The sequence below is a fragment of the Aspergillus fijiensis genome, assembly GCF_003184825.1.
Source record: "Aspergillus fijiensis CBS 313.89 unplaced genomic scaffold BO72scaffold_34, whole genome shotgun sequence".
NCBI lineage: Eukaryota > Fungi > Ascomycota > Eurotiomycetes > Eurotiales > Aspergillaceae > Aspergillus > Aspergillus fijiensis.
The window spans coordinates 340,426-358,473 of NW_024469010.1; the positions used below are offsets into that span (position 1 = coordinate 340,426).

The 18,048-nt window shown below is 55.1% G+C and overlaps 7 protein-coding genes across 7 annotated transcripts; 3 read left to right on the forward strand and 4 right to left on the reverse strand.

Annotated features, from left to right (window-relative positions):
• The first annotated feature begins 1 nt into the window (after window position 1).
• BO72DRAFT_160981 (putative stress response RCI peptide) lies at window positions 2-754 on the forward strand. The gene is made up of 2 exons (XM_040939313.1): window positions 2-151; window positions 218-754. The coding sequence occupies exons 1-2, from the start codon at window positions 94-96 to the stop codon at window positions 670-672; spliced, it is 513 nt and encodes a 170-aa protein (XP_040799830.1). The 5' UTR covers window positions 2-93; the 3' UTR covers window positions 673-754.
• Window positions 755-1,326: 572 nt separating this feature from the next.
• Window positions 1,327-3,061, forward strand: she9 (putative mitochondrion biogenesis protein (She9); the record flags this gene model as incomplete). Its single annotated transcript, XM_040948726.1, has 2 exons — window positions 1,327-2,008; window positions 2,094-3,061. 2 exons carry the CDS (start codon window positions 1,327-1,329, stop codon window positions 3,059-3,061), a joined length of 1,650 nt encoding a protein of 549 aa, XP_040799831.1.
• A 225-nt stretch (window positions 3,062-3,286) lies between these two features.
• rip1 (ubiquinol--cytochrome-c reductase catalytic subunit RIP1) lies at window positions 3,287-4,784 on the reverse strand. Its single transcript, XM_040945053.1, has 4 exons — window positions 4,451-4,784; window positions 4,196-4,284; window positions 3,964-4,114; window positions 3,287-3,898 (listed from the first exon to the last, which is right to left on the reverse strand). The coding sequence occupies exons 1-4, from the start codon at window positions 4,740-4,742 to the stop codon at window positions 3,717-3,719; spliced, it is 714 nt and encodes a 237-aa protein (XP_040799832.1). The 5' UTR covers window positions 4,743-4,784; the 3' UTR covers window positions 3,287-3,716.
• Window positions 4,785-5,158: 374 nt separating this feature from the next.
• On the reverse strand, window positions 5,159-6,551 carry BO72DRAFT_449550 (histone-fold domain-containing protein). Its single transcript, XM_040945054.1, has 4 exons — window positions 6,120-6,551; window positions 5,982-6,067; window positions 5,817-5,907; window positions 5,159-5,754 (listed from the first exon to the last, which is right to left on the reverse strand). Exons 1-4 carry the CDS (start codon window positions 6,190-6,192, stop codon window positions 5,435-5,437), a joined length of 570 nt encoding a protein of 189 aa, XP_040799833.1. The 5' UTR covers window positions 6,193-6,551; the 3' UTR covers window positions 5,159-5,434.
• A 78-nt stretch (window positions 6,552-6,629) lies between these two features.
• Window positions 6,630-9,718, forward strand: BO72DRAFT_407612 (chloride channel protein). Its single transcript, XM_040942360.1, has 7 exons — window positions 6,630-7,265; window positions 7,327-7,394; window positions 7,449-7,808; window positions 7,857-7,934; window positions 7,988-8,313; window positions 8,363-8,717; window positions 8,771-9,718. The coding sequence occupies exons 1-7, from the start codon at window positions 6,782-6,784 to the stop codon at window positions 9,695-9,697; spliced, it is 2,598 nt and encodes an 865-aa protein (XP_040799834.1). The 5' UTR covers window positions 6,630-6,781; the 3' UTR covers window positions 9,698-9,718.
• A 345-nt stretch (window positions 9,719-10,063) lies between these two features.
• On the reverse strand, window positions 10,064-12,535 carry BO72DRAFT_460216 (pyridoxamine-phosphate oxidase PDX3; the record flags this gene model as incomplete). Its single annotated transcript, XM_040946453.1, has 5 exons — window positions 10,064-10,312; window positions 10,564-10,672; window positions 10,766-10,906; window positions 11,363-12,371; window positions 12,463-12,535. The coding sequence occupies 5 exons, from the start codon at window positions 12,533-12,535 to the stop codon at window positions 10,064-10,066; spliced, it is 1,581 nt and encodes a 526-aa protein (XP_040799835.1).
• A 630-nt stretch (window positions 12,536-13,165) lies between these two features.
• Window positions 13,166-16,993, reverse strand: BO72DRAFT_381470 (pentatricopeptide repeat protein; the record flags this gene model as incomplete). Its single annotated transcript, XM_040941435.1, has 1 exon — window positions 13,166-16,993. One exon carries the CDS (start codon window positions 16,991-16,993, stop codon window positions 13,166-13,168), a length of 3,828 nt encoding a protein of 1,275 aa, XP_040799836.1.
• Between the last annotated feature and the right edge of the window lie 1,055 nt (window positions 16,994-18,048).

The following is an 18,048-nucleotide window of genomic DNA, read 5'->3' on the forward strand; positions in this document are numbered from 1 at the left end:
TCTAGCTACTATACAATCCTATACAATCCTACTTGCATGATCAGGCATTCGTCCCATTACCAGTGACTCTACCATTGCGACCAACCTGCGAACATGTGTGGTTCAGACATCTTTCTAGCGATCCTCGCCATTTTCTTCCCTCCGATTGCGGGTGAGCCAGAGACCTTGTCATGACTCCGTGCTAACCGCAGATCAAGAACTAACACCGTGCGTCCAGTGTGGATCAAAGTAGGCCTCTGTACGGCTGACTCGGTCATCAACCTTGCTCTCTGCTGTCTCGCCTATATCCCGGGCCTCCTGCACGCCTGGTATATCATTCTCAAGTATCCCGAGCCAGACTATGATGACCCCAGCTATGCGCCCCTCCCCGAGAATCACAGAGGCGACGTCGAGAACGGTCGCGTCACATATTACTATGTCTCCCATCAACCCATCCAGCACCCATCCCAACGGGGCTATGGGACCCTGCCTCCGCAACAACCCTACGCGGCGAACGCTCAGCCTCACCAGCAACATCCTGCACCTCACCAACAGCACGAACATGCTTCTGGAGGCGACGGCGGCGGCGGTAGCAGCAGCCGGGATCACGCCGATGCGCGGCCACCTCCCACATACGCCGAAGCAGTGAAGGGAGACCACAAAGTACAAGACCATCAAACAGGCCAAGCCTGAATGAGACCAGGACAAACGCAGTTGCCTCGCAACTTGCTGTCTGTTGTCTCGAAATACTGCTGCTGCTAGGGAAAGGCCAGTAAAAGGATTGTCTCCACAGTCCTACATACTGTTGGTTTTTTCCTCCCACCAGGCCTTACGAATCACAAGCTACGATCACCTGCTTACAACGAATGGTAATGGATAATGACAATGTGCTATATGTATTTGCTTAACTGTCTTTGATCAGCGCGGTCACTAACTTTCGGGCCCGTCTCGGGGGCCGCTCGCTGATCTGGCTCTTTAATGTTTTGTTGTGAAGATAAACCAGGAGAATATTATTAGCATTAGCTTTCAAAGTAGCTATAGGGTCATAGACCACCATTGTTCTACCAAGAAACTCAAACCCCTCCCCAAAAGTCCCTCTCACCGCATAATCCGTCCGCGTACTAGTAAGTAAGTTAGTAGAGAGGGGAGTGTCCACCAGAAGCCCGCAGAAGCGCGGCGTTTCCGCATGACCGCCTTCTTTCCCGGCTGCCGGCCGGACAAACAAGCCTGAGGAATGAATCTGAGCCGAGTGACTCGTCCGACCTCCAAGCAAACCGACAACGACAACGACGAAGATACAGCATCTGCATTGGCCCCCTGTTGTTAGCCCTAGCAGCAGCAGCGGTCATGCAGTCCATGCCATTGCTGCTCAGGCAGTCAATCCGGTCCAGCTTCCAGGGTCTTAGCCGCACTACTACTACTACTACCACCTCCTCCCGCCCGGTGCGAAGACCGCTGCTACGACTACTGCCCGCCGGTGTCGTCCCGCAGGCTCTTTGTCCTGGCCGAGAGACAAAAACACCCCGGAGCTTCTCGACCTGCCTGCAACGCCAATTCCGGACGCAAACCTCGGTGTACTCGTCGAATGAATCGGAGAAGAAGCAAGACGTGATTATCCTGGGAGCCCCTCCCACCAAAGACACCCCGGCACCGTCACCGCCGCCGCCATCAGCTATCCCTGAACAGAACCCACATGTTGAGTCGGATGCGGGGAGAGACAGTCCCGCCGCCGCCGCCGCCGCCGCTGCTGCTCCTACAGAAGAACAGACGTCAACCACCGCTGGGCCCGAAGCAGCGGAGCGAGAGGGAAAGAAACAGGAAGACCATGCTGGCGCAGACGCCGCGGGATCTGGGTCGCAGCCCGGGGGTCTCCCATCCTACCTGGAGAACCGACGGTCGCAATTCGCCAAACAGTTCAGCGTCGTGATGGACAACCTCCAATCGAACATCTTCGTGGCCGGGCAGCGACTGAACGACCTGACGGGCTACTCCGCGATTGAGGCATTGAAGAAGGACATCCAATTCCAAGGTACGAGAAAAAGCTACAGTCTTCCAGACATAAGACCCCACCACCAGTCCAAGATTTCTAACCTCACTTTTCGTTTGACAAACAGAGGAACGACTTCGAGCCGCCCGCCTGCAAGTCCGCACCGCCAAGGACGCCTACGCCGCCGCCATCAATAACCGATCGACCTCGCAGCGCGAGGTCAACGAGCTCCTGCAGCGCAAGCACGCCTGGTCGGCCGCCGACCTGGAGCGGTTCACCCACCTGTACCGCAACGACCACACCAACGAAGTGGCCGAGAACGAAGCGCAGCAGGCCCTGACCGCGGCGGAGCACGAGGCCGAGGAGGCCGCCGCCCAGCTGAACAAGAGCATCTTGTCGCGCTACCACGAGGAGCAGGTCTGGTCGGACAAGATCCGCCGCATGAGCACCTGGGGCACCTGGGGCCTGATGGGGGTCAACGTGCTCCTGTTCCTGATCTTCCAGATCGCCGTGGAACCCTGGCGCCGCAAGCGGCTGGTCAAGGGCTTCGAGGAGAAGGTCATCGAGGCCATCGAGAAGGAAAAGACCCTGAACCAGGCGCAGATCCTGAACCTGCAGACCGAATTCTCCCAGCAGATGGCATCCGCCTCGGCCAGCAGGGCGGAATCCGAGCCTGTTGCTGCTGCTGCTGCTGCTGACCCCGTAGCAACCTCAGCAGGTGCCTCAACAACAGAGGAGGCCACCGCCGCCATCGCCGCCAGCGAAGCTATCCCGAACGAGCAAGAGACCAACCCAGCCCTCCCGGCGTCCGCTCCGGTACTGCCCGAGACCGAAACCCAGGCCGCACCTCCCGTCTCAAACAACAACACCACCAACAACAAACTACAAAATGTCCTCCAGACCTGCAAAACCCACTACTCCCGCATCCCTCCCTACGCAACCCTCATCGAATCCTCGCGCCGCTATCTCCGAGACCTTTTCAGTGATCGCCAGATCACCATGACCCAGCGGGATCACTCTGTCCTTGCCATCCAGAGCGCTGCCGCTGGTGCAGCTGTCATCGGGCTGCTAGCGTTCTTCATTCGTCCACAGTGAGAAGTACCGTTGCACCGTGCTGAAATGGACGTTCTTGTGTATGTATTTGTATAAAGACCTCCCAAGACATAAATAAAGCGATGATTATTTTTTTTCCCGTATCAACAAACGACTTTGATATAGCGGGTGTGGGGAGGGGGAGGGAAGGTTGGTTTAGTAAAGCCTGTAACGGTGGTTATGTTCTTGTTTGTCTATTGAATGGCAGGTTTAGCAAAGAAGATTACACATGTATCAAGGAGTGGCCGTTCGAAGCTCCGAGGATGCCCAAACCTGATATCCAGAGGATTAAGGACCCAGAGAATCAAGGCAAGTGAGTGGCAAATTGTGATGGTGATGTCTTGGAAACGATGAGGATGACAAAAGAAACAAGAGGCTCGGTTTTTATCGGGATCCCATATTAAAACAAGGTCTCTTTATATCTTGACAAAAGACGGAGAGAACAAAAAAAGAGATAAGAAAAAGAGGATTTCATCTAAAGCACAGGCACATACAGACACAACACACGCGTACATACACACAAACCTTCTCCGTCATTCCTTCCCTGGCGCTCTAAAAAAAAGGGTTTGCTTGGCTAGCCTGCTCTTTCTATGCTGGCGGAAAGCGCACTTCACCCCTTAATTGCACATGAAGTTTCGATTTCTGGTCGGGGTCCCGTTTAACCGATGACGAGGGTGTCCTCGGAGGGGAAGTTGTACTGGGGAACCTCGAGGTTGAGGGGAGCGGGACCCTTTCTTATACGGCCGGAGATGTCGTAGTGGGAACCGTGGCAGGGGCAGAACCAGCCGCCAAAGTCACCGGATTCACCGATGGGGACACAACCCAAGTGGGTGCAGACACCTAGACGCAAGAGGAGAGGGTTAGGGATCGAGTTGAGGTGGTCGTCGGCGACGGGATGCACATACCAAGCATGACAAGCCACTCAGCCTTCTGGACACGGTCCTCATCAGCCTGGGGGTCACGAAGAGACTGCCACTCAGTCTTCTGGGCCTCCTCAATCTCATCCTGGGTACGGTGACGGATGAAGACGGGCTTTCCACGCCACTTGATGATAACCTGTATGCGGGGGAACAGCGGTCAGATACCACAGTCGCACGAGGGCGAACCCGGCCGGGTAGTAGGGGAGTGGAGACATACGTTCTTGCCCTCAGGGATAGCGGCGAGACCGATCTCAACCTTAGCCTGGGCGAGGACGTCGGCAGAGGCGGACATGTTGACCAGGAAGTCTATTGATATGATCCCACGTCAGCGATAATGATCGGAGCGGCAAGGCAAGCCAGCCCATGAATCCCATCCATCGAAGTCGTTGATTCCCTCCAGTTGTTGTGCACCGTCCTCCCACACAAGTCCAAGCTCATATGCGAAACATTGAGAAGAGTCGGAGTCACCCACCCTGAACGGTAGCCTTAGCACCGACGGCAGAGGCCAGACCGAGGGAACCAGCCATGAAGTAGGAGAAGACCTGGTTGGAGCGGGGGCCCTTCTTGGAGGAGTATTTGCTGAAGTCGGGGATCTTCACGGTCTGGTCATAGTCCGCGGCGGGGGTGAAGGGGCTGGCGAAGCTGGATCTGGCATTGGAGACTCCCCTCCGCTGCTGGTAGGAGGCGATGGCGGCGCGAGGAGTGGTGAGTTGTTGCCGAGCGCAGGCGCGCAGGACGGAGTTGGAAGCGGAGGCGAGAGACATGGCGAATGGAGGCAATTGCACAGTCAATTGCGAGGATAAGGAAGGGGACCGCTAAGAAAGTGGTGGGTGGGGAGTGGAGGAGGGGGGGGAGGAAAGAGAGATATCCGGGGAGGAGATCGGAGGAGGATTTGATTTTCCTTGAGGTTGGAGGTTGAAGTCGGAGGCCCGGCACTCATACGGAAAGTCGAACCAGAGCTTTCGCTACGGCAAGCGATCGGAATCACGGCGCATTTCATTGGCCCGCAGCACCCGTCTTAGTCAGGATCTCACCTGACGTATGGCCATTTGATTGTCGTCCAATCTACCTATCATTGGTATCTATGTACTGCATGATGAGAAGTAGGTATTATTACAGTCGTTGTTAGACAATCCTTCATATGCGCCATTTATTCAATATAATGAGTATATACAATGCTTGACCCAGCTATTGCACTGCGCTGGACTCTGGTGCAATGCTATTAGTTGTCACCCTGTCCGTCCCGATCCCGCCCCGTCCAATGCTATTATCCAGATTCCCAATGCGGTTGACCAGAGACCAAATGAAGAGGTCCGATTGCTTTGGACCAATAATGAAGAGATAAGAAGAAAAAAGAAAAAAGAACAATAATCAACCAATTTTGTTACCAAGCGGACCCCCAAAGAACTCCCCAATGCCATGCAATGCTCCATCAGATTGTGATCATATGCCACAGTCACTGGTCGGCCATTTCTACATCTTCATCCTCTGTCGAGGCCTCTACCGTTCGATCCACCATCATTGTCACCGTTGGTGGTCGAGAACCCCTTGATAGTTTGTCATCTGAGCCCGGTTGAGTCTCTTCGTTATTGTCTACCTCGGGCTTTCCTTCTGGCGCCGGAGGTATACTGCCGTTCAAGGTGCGCTGTCCCTTTTCGTATCCGGCTTCTCTGCTCGCCTCCTTGGCCCGCTTCTCCTTGAATTGCTTGTACGTTGTTGTCTTGGGGATCACGTCGGAGAGGAATTCGAGGTTATCGATGCGCGACACCGCCGTAGCTATGGCCAGAACTGTCAGCCTGTTGCACTGTATTTGGGTCAGGATCTTCTCTGCTACTAACCAAGGTCCTTGTATTGAATCGTTTTGCGTGGTTTCCGTTCCGACTTGACGACATTATGGCCTTGTTCGGTGAGGTATTGGATAAACATTTCCTGCATGACATGGGACAATATGTGAGCCGAAGGTGCCTCCATGAGACCACCGAGAGAAGAGACAAAGCACGAACCGTAGCCATAGCAATAACGAACGTGGCGTTACTCGAGCACTGAACAATATCTTCGTCGAGCTGGATGATCTTTTTAATTCGCGTTACTGTCAAGTATGATCAGTCAAAGCCGGCTGGAGAGATTTCTTGTCCACATACTGGGAAGAGCGCTCTGGCCGGTGATCTCTTGGGAGGCCGAAGACTCGGCCGCAGATTTGTCTTTGGGAGGCATTGTGCAGGCGCGTCGGGAATTTTCCCCTCAGGAAAACAGCAATGAGCAGCTCACGGTATGGTTTGAAGCTTCAGAGAAGAACTATATAGATCGGTATACGTTTGTGTGAGCTGGTGTTGAGAAAGTGGTCTGCGGAGGCGGAGTGGGTGACGATAGCGACGCGCGCGGGCCTTGAAACCCACCGCGCGTGGCGGAAGTGGAAATTTGGTCCAATCTCCAAGAATGATCCTCAATAGATCAGTGGAGTGGGACGCACTTGGTTCTTTTTTTTCTGTATGTTTATGAACTTGTGTCTCTGTAGTTAATCGTCTGAACAAGTGTAGCTCTGGCAATTTACCAAGTACGTCCCTAGAAATCATAATTATTGTTTTGTCTTCTCGCTTCACAAGTTAAAGGTTTAATAGTACCGTACCCCAAAGCGGAAAGAATCCCTACTCCTTTCCACCTCCATCTTGTTATCGTCTCTCTCACGTGGGCGGCGGCCGCGCATCTACGGAGCTCTCTCTACTCTTCCATACTCATCCGTCGCAATCATCTCCGATCTACGCCAAAGCCAGATCATGCTCTTGTCGCCGACTCAACCGATGGAATGAACTCCATACCTGCCTCATCCACCTCGGCCCATCCACCCTCAGTCTTGGCTGAGCGGCGGAACTGGAGGAGGTTATCAGGCTTATCTGTTCTATCATCACCCGTCGATGAACGCCCGTCCACGGCCAACGGCCATGCCCCCGCCATCACCGAGGAGATCAGCGAGATCAAGAGATACGAGGACTTCACCACCATCGACTGGGTCCAGGATGCGATCCACGAACAGTCCCGACGGCGAGCGAAACGGCGAGACGGCTTTGGCTTCTGGGACCAAGAAGGCACTTTTGGGTGGAGACGCAAGGTGCGCGAATCCTATAACGCTGGGCAAGCTTGGGTCGTGATTACAATTGTCGGCGCGGTGATCGGCCTGATCTCGGCCTTGCTGAACATCATCACGGAGTGGTTGTCCGATATCAAACTGGGCCATTGTACGACTGCGTTCTATCTCAATGAGCAGTTTTGCTGCTGGGGTGCGGAGGGAGGTACGCTGTCGCTGTTGTCGCTCCTGTCGCATCGGCCAATGTGAGCTCATTCTTACTATAGGTTGTCCCGAGTGGAAGCCCTGGACGTCCTTTTCGTTCGTGAACTATATCATCTACATTTTTTATGCGGTATGTTGGCCTTATTGCACTCGTGTTTAGAGCGTCGCTGAAGGTTGCCTCGAGGTACTGTTCGCTTTCATCGCCGCAAGTCTTGTTAAGTCGTTCGCACCGTACGCCGCAGGCTCCGGAATCTCCGAAATCAAATGTATCATTGCAGGGTTTGTCATGAAGGGCTTTCTGGGGGCATGGACACTGTTGATCAAGTCAATTGCACTTCCGTTGGCTATCGCATCCGGTCTTTCTGTGGGCAAGGAGGGACCAAGTGTCCACTTTGCCGTTTGTGCCGGCAATGTGATCTCACGCCTCTTTGAGAAATACAAACAAAATGCCGCGAAGACAAGGGAGGTGTTGACAGCGACTGCGGCGGCGGGTGTGGCAGTTGCGTTCGGTAGTCCGATCGGCGGCGTGCTTTTCTCTCTCGAGGTAGGACTCTTGACTTGGCCAAAAGTGTCGTCTACTTACAATGCACAGGAGGTAGCGAACTATTTCCCGCTCAAGACCCTCTGGCGCAGTTATTTCTGTGCCTTGGTGGCCACAGGAGTGTTGGCGGTATGTAATCCACAGCTCTCAGACGAAGGCAGTCCTACTGACTTGGCTGGCAGATGATGAACCCCTTCCGAACTGGACAACTAGTCATGTTCCAGGTGCATTATGACCGAACCTGGCACTTCTTCGAATTGATCTTTTTTGTCTTGATTGGCGTTTTTGGTGGACTGTACGGGGCACTTGTTATAAAGTGGAACCTCCGGGTCCAAGGCTTTAGGAAGAAGTATCTCTCGCAGCATGCGGTCATGGAATCGGTCATTCTTGCAGGCTTGACGGCTGTTCTCTGCTACCCGAACATGTTTTTGAGGATCAACATGACGGAAATGATGGAAATTCTGTTCCGTGAATGCGAGGGTGGCCATGACTATAACGGTCTCTGCGAGTGAGTCTCACATCTTCCTTGCTCTGACTTGTTGTTGACTTGGGAACAGGGCCAAGAATCGGTGGACGATGGTGGGGTCTCTGGCCGTGGCTACAATCCTTCGTATCTTCTTGGTTATCATATCGTATGGCTGCAAAGTGCCCGCCGGTATTTTTGTGCCTTCGATGGCCATCGGGGCATCATTTGGCCGCTTTGTCGGCATTTTGGTGCAAGCTTTGCATGAGGCGTACCCCAAATCCCAATTCTTCGCGTCTTGTGAGCCTGACATCCCATGCATCACACCGGGCACATACGCATTCCTAGGAGCAGGAGCAGCTCTGAGTGGTATCATGCATTTGACTATCTCAGTGACTGTCATCATGTTCGAATTAACAGGCGCGCTGAACTACATCCTTCCAACCATGGTGAGTCTTTCGAATGTACGACCTGGAGTATGAGTATAGCTAACGTAAAGAAGATTGTGGTCGGAGTCACTAAGGCCGTTGGTGATTGCTTCGGAAATGGTGGCATCGCAGATCGCATGATTTGGGCCAATGGCTTCCCCTTCCTTGACACTAAGGAGGACCATGTTTTCAATGTGCCTGTGTCCCAAGCCATGACAGCCGATCCAGTCTCCCTCCCTGCAGCTGAGTTTCCTGTTCGCGAAGCGGAGCATCTCCTGAACGACAATCAATTTCAAGGCTTTCCCATTGTCGAGAACCGGACAAATAAGACCCTAGTTGGATACATCGGTCGTACGGAGTTGCGATACGGGATTGACCGTGCCAAAGCTGAGGGTTTGCTCTCTCCCAATGCGACATGTGTGTTCACCAAGGAAGCCGCGGAAGCCGCCATCGCTCGCCGAGCGGCGGCGGCGGCTTCTACCTCCGCCTCGCAGCACCTGGCGCCCGAAACCTTCGATGACATTCACTCTAACGCCGGTGCAAGCATTGTGGACTTGAGCCGATACGCTGATCACACCCCGCTGACTGTCCATCCCCGGCTTCCCCTTGAGACCGTGATGGAGATCTTCAAGAAGATGGGCCCGCGCGTCATCGTGGTCGAACACCGCGGCCGCCTTACGGGCCTGGTCACCGTCAAGGACTGCCTCAAATATCAGTTCAAGGTTGAGGCTGAAGAGCAGGCCCTGGCAGCGACCAGTCCCCCGCAGCTCTCCCTTGGAGGGGCGTCGAATCCTCGCGCGAGCGACACGCTGGAGGAACGATTGTGGACCTGGATGCAGCAGGTAGGGTCGTTGTTCTCCTGGGAGCGAGCCTCGCGGATCCGACTGGGCAGTCGTAGGTCGGAGTCCCGACCATCAGCTTCGGCTGGCAGCGACCATCCGGAAGGAGCGGCATCGTCTTCTTCTTACCCGCACGATCCGATGGAGTTAGAAGATAGATGAAAGCAGTGTTGTATAGAGTACATACGAATATATTAGATTTATTGATCAACGAGAAGTCACGGTCGTAACTTGCAACATTGCTTGCACTGAAGTTATCACAATGTACTGATCTAGCCATACTCACTCCAGAATGAACCTTGATTGCAACACCTTCCCTCTACAAGCCCATATCCCATCTCCCGTGTAAATATCTGCTCAAAAACCACCAAAGAGTAAGATATCATACCATCTCGAACACATGTACAGTATAGCTAGCTAGCCAGCCAGCCAGCTAGCTACCAACAACCTCACGAACAATAACCCCAAAGCCCCCCTCCCCCTTCCTTCCCCTATAGAGCCCAAAAGGAAGAACCCCCCACCCCCCCTCTACGACCCCCCCGACCCTTCCTCCCTCATCCCCACAATAATACACCCCGTCCCCATCATCGCCGCCCCAACCCACCACAGCCCGCCCACGGCCTCCCGGAACACCACCATCCCCAACACGGCCGTCACCAGGAAATTGGCCGAGGTGTTGGTGATCGACACCTTGGTGGTGGAGGGCGACGCCGTCAGCGCCCGCGTGAATAGCGCCCACATGATGATGTTGCAGAGGATGTTGAGGGCGAGGCAGATCTATTAACGCTCCAGTAATCCCGGTGGAGGCGGGGGAGGGAGTTAGCTTGGTGTTTGTTTACGCGGAGGGTTCGATATACTGTATCGAGATCGGATCTGTGGGAGAGGAGGAGGAGGAGGAGGTGGGCAGGGGAGGGGCATGGGGACATGGGAAAGGATCCAGGAATGAGATTGGGGCAGGGCAGGGCAGGGCAGGGCAGGGCAGGGCAGGGCAGGGCAGGGCAGGGCAGAGCAGGAGTAAGGTGACGCACCCCTCGAATAGCCAGCATCAAGATCGGATGGTCATCGGGGTTGGTGGTGGTGCTGCCGACGAGGTGGAGGAGGGAGGCGGCGAAGGTGGTGGTTTGGGTGTCGGTTGTTCTATTGGTCGCCAAACATTAGTCCTCCTCTCGTTCTTCTTCGGGGGGGTGTTATGGAGTGAGGGGATAGTGGTGGGGACAGGACAGGGCTTACAGTTTCGCAAAGAGCCCGTTGAATGCGGCGAAGGCGCCGCTGGAGAGGGCGAGGAGGATCCAGCCGGGGGTTGTCGTGGTGGTGGTGGTGGGTTTAGGTGTGGGGTCGGGGGATGGGTCGGGCATTTTGCGATTTGTATGTCTGGGTAGTATAGATGGGTATATAGAAATATGGATATTAGTCAACAAGGGTCAAAGGTCATTGTATACGCATAGAGATTATGGATTTGTTGATGGAGGGAGAGAGCCGGCGCGCCGACAAGGGGGCGTTGGTTATCGGAGGTTCTCTATCTTATCTGATCGATCCATGTTGCCGCATTGGGAGATGCTCGACGTAACGTGGACCTACAGTTCACCCACCTTCTGTCCATATTATTGACAACTCGAGAATCAGTTGTAGAGAGAACGTAAAGAGTACCAAGACCAAAACAGCATCGAGTCTTCATGGCTATACCTCATGCACTGTATCGTAACCATAATCTCATCTCATCTAACGCATTGCTCTTCGTTTAATGCTCCCAAATCTCCCCAAATCTACGGCGACAACCGCTCAATCCGCCATCTAGGAGCCCCCACCTCCTCCCCGACCTTCACATACCTGAACCGGTCATGCAAGCGACTCTTCCTACCCTGCCAAAACTCCACGGACTCCGGCACCAGACGCACACCGCCCCAGAACGGCGGCAGCGGAATCTCCTTAACGCCCTCGAAGCGGCGCTCGACCTCGCGCACGCGCTCCTCCAACACCGCGCGCCCATCGTCGATATCCCTCTCCTCGACATTCCTTGGCACCTGATGCAGCGTGGGATCCAGACTCTTACGGCGCCGCTCCAGCAGCGTCTCCGGCTCCGCGCGCCACAGCACCTTGCTCTGCCAACTGGCCCACGCGCCGATCTGGCTGCCCCTCTCCCTCGTGCGCCAGTACAGCTCACTCTCCTCGCGCGAGAGCGGCTCCACGAGGCCCTCGACGCGCACCTGCCGCTCCAACCCGGACCAAAGGAACGTCAACGCCGCCCAGCGATTGCCCCCGCCTCCCCCAAACTCCCCTTGCAAATCCTCGTCCACAGCCCCAGCCCCCGGCTCCGGAATCGGCCGCGGCCCATCGTCCTCTTCATCTGTTTCCCCAAAAACATCCCGCCCTTTCCCCTCCCGACTGCCCCAATTACTGTACACCGTCCACCCGCGCTCATCCAGCTCCTTCAGGTACACAACACGCGCGCTGACGCGGCCGGACGGCAACGCCGCCGTGGCCAGGGTGCACGTCTCCGGCGCCGAGGCCGGCAGCAGCCGGGGGTCGCGGAACCACGAGTGGAACTGGTGCAGCGGGTTGGTCGGGTGCAGCTGCGAGACGGTCAGCGGCGGGTTCGAGACGAATTGGTGGGCGCGCGCCGCGTGCGCCACCAGGTCTTGCTCGGTGGCGGACGTGGGCGTGGAGGTCTCGGTGCGCAGGGCCGATGCGGCAGATGCAGTTGCGGCTGCTAATGCGGCGGATTCTTCTTGGGTGGCTTGTTTGTTGGCGGTTGCTGAGGCTTCGGGGGTGGCGGCGGCGGGAGGGAGGGGTTTATCGGTTGGGGGAGGGGGAGGGGTTTCGATGTCGCCTGGTGCGACTTTTGTGGACGTTAGTATGGGATTTGCGGCGAGGGGGGATGGAGGGTGTGCTTGATGGTGGGAATGAGGTTGATAGCACAAGAGACGTACAGATGAGCTTCTTGGGGTGTTTGGGGTCGGCGGCGCTGGGAGACCTGACCCCGTCCGGTGAGTCAATGTTCATGGCCGATCGTATGGTATTGATAGAGAATTGAGCACGGTAGGTGGTGGAAAATTGGCTTTGGCCAGTAGAAAGACGACAATGACGATGGAGAACAGTTAGGCGTGGAGATAATCTAGCGAAAGACATAGACTGAATGCTGGCACAACCGACTAATCAAGTTGCATTGCAGGAAAGGGAGGGAGGAAGACGGAGGGAGAATGCGGAGGACGGCGGGGCAAACGGAGAGCACCGCCGGGTCACGTCACTCGGTTTAATCACTCATTTTAACCCCTCACAACTTACACACTACGTACACCTAAGCACTTTTCCCTGGTGAGTCATTTATATGTCCATTCCATAGACACTAGAGGAGGTGGGAGTATTCTATCAAAGAAACAAAAAAAAAGAAGAAATCAAAACAAGATGGTATATACATCGCCCAATCCCATTCCTGTAAACGCCAATGCCATACGCTAGATGCAAATCCAACCCATCCCCAGTCATCAAGTTGCCCCCTTTTATATGTTCAATCCGGAACCATCGGCTGGAGTCAGCCCAAAGACAGGGATCCAGCCCTGGAGATAGTATTAAACGACCAACCGAAAGATTGATCGGAAACGAGATAGAAGGCAACTTTTCATGTCGTCGACTCTAGAGAGTGGCGACGGCAGGGACGGTAGTGGCACCACCAGCCCCAACCAAATCGGCGATTTTGCTGGCCACAGCAGGGGGGTAGCCCCGAGAGAGCATCTCCTGCACAATGCGGGCGGCACCCTCGCGGTCATCCGATGCCAAGAACGCACGCGTCATGGCCTCGTAGGTACTGGGCTCGCGCTTCTCAATGCCAATGCTGTCATAAATAGTCTTGGCCTTGTCCACGCTACCCTCCGCAGCCCATCCGTGGATGAGAGTGTTCGCAATGTAGGCGGTCATCTCAACCCGACGAGCAGCCATGTCCTTCACAATCTCCTCGGACCGGGCGACCTGGTGGTTGGCGACCATGGCCTCGAGGAGGGCTTGATACAGACAAGGCTGAACGCGCACCTTGCGGTTCGACACCACGGAACGGAAGACGTCCATGGCAGCCTCCATATCGTGCATCACACAACCCTTGGCATGGATGAGGGAAGCATAGTGCACAGCCTCAGGTTGCTGACCGGCAGCCTTGATGGTCTCAAGCACCTTCTCCGCCGCGGGCATGTCAATGGGCTCCAAAGAGGCGTGGGCGTCAATGAGCAGCTTGTAGGTGTGCATCGTGGGCTGGATCTTGCGAGTGACCATGCGCTCGAAGTAGGCCAAGACCTTGCTGCGATCGCGCTTGGTGTTGAGGAAGTACTGAATCATAGAGTTGTAAGGGGCAGGGCGAGGCTTGTAGTTAGGCATCGACTCCATCTCTTCGAACATTTCTTCGGCAAACCGTTCATCACTGACACGGCAGAGAGCGTTCACAATGGTTCCGTAAGTGACGCTGGTCGGGCGGACTCCGTTGGCGCGCATCTCGGCGAAGTATAGCAGGCAGTCATCAATCCGACGAGCCTTACCGAGCTTTCCGATGAGAGCGTTGTACAGGAAAGATGTGGGCTCAACACCCTCCGCAACGGCGCGGTGGAAGATCTTCAGAGCCTCGGTCGCTTCGTCGAATGTCTTAGTCGATTCCTTCAGGGTCGTGATGTAAAGACCGAACGTGTTGGCCGAGGGTGCAGAGCCAAGCTCCAGCAGCTCTTGGTGGAACTTGGAAGCCTGGCTGCGGTCGCCCAGGCTCAGGCACGAGGCCACCATCGCGTCCAAGATGGAAACCCAACCGTACTTGACGGCATTGTACTGGGGAAGCAAAGGCACATCACGGCGAGCCATGCTCAAAACCTCATGGACCAGATCAACGCGGTTGATCTTCGTCGCAGAAGTAATCAGCTTGGCGTACGTGATGTAGCGAGGGTGACGGCCGCTGCGGCGCATAGTACGGAGGCGAGAGAGAGCCTCGTTCAGGTGAGACTCTAGCTGGCCGGTGGTGCTTTCCAGTTCATCAGCGATGATCGAAGATCCGCGGAAATCGGTGGCGTAGGCATAGGGGTCGAATGAGTCCTCGTTGGACACAGGGGTCATCGAGGTCAGATCGGATCCGGGAGAGTGACGACCACTGACGAAGGACGAAGGGCTAGAGGTCATGGCAAGATGATCGTGCCATCTCTTAACCATGTCCGGGCGGCTGTTGAACAGCTTACCCACGGCTTGGTCGACCATCTGGGTGGTGGTAGCATCCATCGGCAGCCCAGTGGCCAGAGCGAGGTCGAGCATGTGGGCGAAGCGGATGGGGTGAGCCACGTCGAACATCGCGCTGTTGTTGAGAAGCATACCAGCCTGCACCTGGAGAGCCAGCATGAGGTCGCGGGCGTTCAACTGGGAAATGCCGATCGGACCCAAGCTTGCCACTACATGCTCAGCGACCGGGGAAATGAGGCCGCCATTCTCAACCATTGACCACATGAGAGACATGGCAGCTGGAGAGGAGAGAACAGCCGCAGTTTGGACAAGAACGCGACCGACAAGGTGAAGACTTTCGTTGACCTGTTCGCGAATATGGTTGAGGGTCAAGTCGGTCGAGGTACTGCGAATCCGAGCAAACATATTACGAGCTTCGACCAGAGCCTCTTCGATCTGACCACTCTTCACGAGGGCGACTGCATACATAGCGGTCGGCTGGACCATGTCCGGGGTTGCCTGACCGGCAGTGTTCAGGGCGTGCCACAGGGTCCGGGCGGCCGACACATTGCCTTGACGTACATGGAGGGCCAGCATCGAGACCGCGGGCCTCTGGCGGACGCTCATGTCGGTGGGGAGAGAATCGTATGCTTCGGAAGCTGTCTGCAGATTACCCGCATCCGCCGCGGCGATGCAGATCTGCGACATGGCATGATCCAGCGCGTTATCGTGCAACCGGGTCTTGGCTTGCTCCAATGCCCGACCGTGCTCCCCCGACTTAAGGGCATGACGCACCAATCCGTCCTCAACTATTACCGATTCGACGGCGTCCTGGCGGGCCTCACGGTTTTCTGTCACATCGTGGAACGACTCTTGGATCCGCTCCAGGAACCGAAGAGCTTGCTCTTCCTTTCCGCAGGAAAGGTACGCACGGACCAGGGCGGCGTAGACCTGCCCATCCAAGCGCTGAACAATACTAAAGGTACCGTTGTCGTCCGAAACAGCCAGAGCCTTGTACTCGTTGTAGCACTCGACAGCGCTCTTCAAGTCCCCCGTCGAAGCAAAAGCATCAATCATGGCCGGGAAAATCGAGGCATGTGGGGTCACCTTGTGTGTTTCCATGTGGGCATAAACGCAGACCATGTCCTCAACCAGACATTCCTTGGCGCACGCGGTGATCAGGTAGCGGTAGGTGTCGAGAGCGAAAACGAACTCGGGGTGACGGGTAGTGGCAGTGCGGAAGAGCTTCATGGCAATGGCAAGAGAGTGATCCTCGGCAAGAAGAGCCTGCTCCAACTCACTGGAGTGTAGCATGAACTTGCCAGGCTCCTCCATACCACCGTACCGGGCACGGTCCTGCTCCAAGAGATCCTTGGACTTGATGGCATCATGGGCGCGAACGACGAAAAGCTGTACCAGAGTCTGGTAGGTCTGCTCATCGGGAATTACCCTACGACGAAGCATGTCCGAGTAGATGTCCAGAGCCTTCTGGATCGCCTGGGCAGTGTCCCCATGGAGCTGGATCGCCGACTCCAACAGGGCATTGTAGGCCCCGACGGTCGGCGTCAATCCATCCCGAAGAATAGCGGCGAAGGCACCCGGAATATCCGCATATTTCCTGCCATTGGCTAGTTCGACGATATGTTCGGAAGCAATGCGAGACTGCTCGACGTTCGCATCCTCCACAGCAGCAACATCGGCGGGTAAATCGGGAAACGCTTCGGTGTCGAGATTGTCCTTGGTCTCGGAAGCCTCCTCGGCCTGCGCTTGTTCTTCTTGGATCTGGATCTCGCGGGCAACGGCTTCTTCGACCTGAGCACTAACATCGTCATTGGCGGAGGCTTTGGTGATGTGAGGTGACTCGTGGAATTGGGAGTCCGAGGATGGAAGGCTGGCTTCGTTCTTCGTCTTTCCTTCTTCTTCGTTCAACGTAGGCTTCCAACCGATTCTCCTCCGCATCTGCAGCTGCTTCCAGTCACTATCATCTCCGGTTTGCTGAGCATGTTGCCATGCAGCGTAGTAGGCCGCTAAACCCAGATCCCCAGAGCCGGAAGTTCCCTGGCTGGCCTTGGCGCCTGCACCGGAGCTAGAGGGCTGGAAGACATTCTGTAATTGAGTTGTTCTCGTGAACTTGGCGGCGGGCTGACTGGAAAGGGTGTTTAATGTAGTCGACGACGCGTACGAGGACTGCGAGGCCGCAACTACCGACTGAGCATAGCCATGTGTGAAGGCTTTGGTGAAACTCTGGCGCGCGAGGTGGGTGAACGGCTTGAAGACCATTTATCTTGCGGGAGACCTCTTCAGAGGGAAGAGGCAATGCTGGAATTGAAGTCAGCAGCGTCCTGTGTTGATTGTTGTTTTCCCCCCTTATTTTTTTTTTCTTTATCGTGATTGATGCACAACTATTCGCCTCCCACTCTCCGCCTCCCAATCGGGTAATTCGTACCTTGCAATCAAAATGATAATAACTATGCAGGTTCATTTGACGACTGCTGGTCGCCAAAAGAACGCGCGGGAAAAGAAGGAAGGGGATGATCGCGAAAGGGAAAAATAACCAGTAGCTTGAAGCCTGTGTGTAGATGAAGAGCAAACAGAAGAAAAGTACGAGGCCACACTGGGAGAGGGAATTGATCGGTATTTCAGAGCCCGGGGAGGGAAACTGATCGGTATCGCCGGGGTTACTAAATCGGGTCTAGCGCAGATCCCACTGCCACTTGGCCTGTTTGGGCATAGGTACTTTTGTCACTGCCGTGCTGACCAATGCAAATACACACTTTGATTGGCTTTTTCAATGGATTTTTGATAGGTCTGAGAATGGGTTCCAAGGGAGGATTTCAGCGATAAACGGAGCCCTGAGCTGGAATTTTTTGTGGCATTGGTGGGTGGATTGGTCTAGTCTATAGAACGCGTTTGGTATATGCATGTATGTAGCTACTGTCTCTGCACTTCGTACTGCGGGATTTAAGTAGCGCAGGCGTCAACCTGCAGCGTGCAGTCGCTGATCTGATAGAACAGGACAACTGTTGTTTTGAGCAACAAACTAGGTAATGATGGTGCGCGGAAAAAAAAAAAACTTCCTGTGTTGCAAAAAATAGCAAAAGAACCATCCCCACCAGACGAAGGTACGTCAGGTTTCGGGAATGGTCGTTGCCTGAGGCGAAATAGGGGAGCATAGGGAAGGATTCCGCGTGTCAGGTGGCCTCATTGACTTTCTCAGTTCTCGCTGCGGCCCCGGATTGCAACTCCGACCCAATCGGGTGGATCAGAAGCAGAGCTGGACCCCTGGCCGTGAATCCGTGACTCACTGTTCTTCCGGCTCTTTTTCTTCGCAGGGA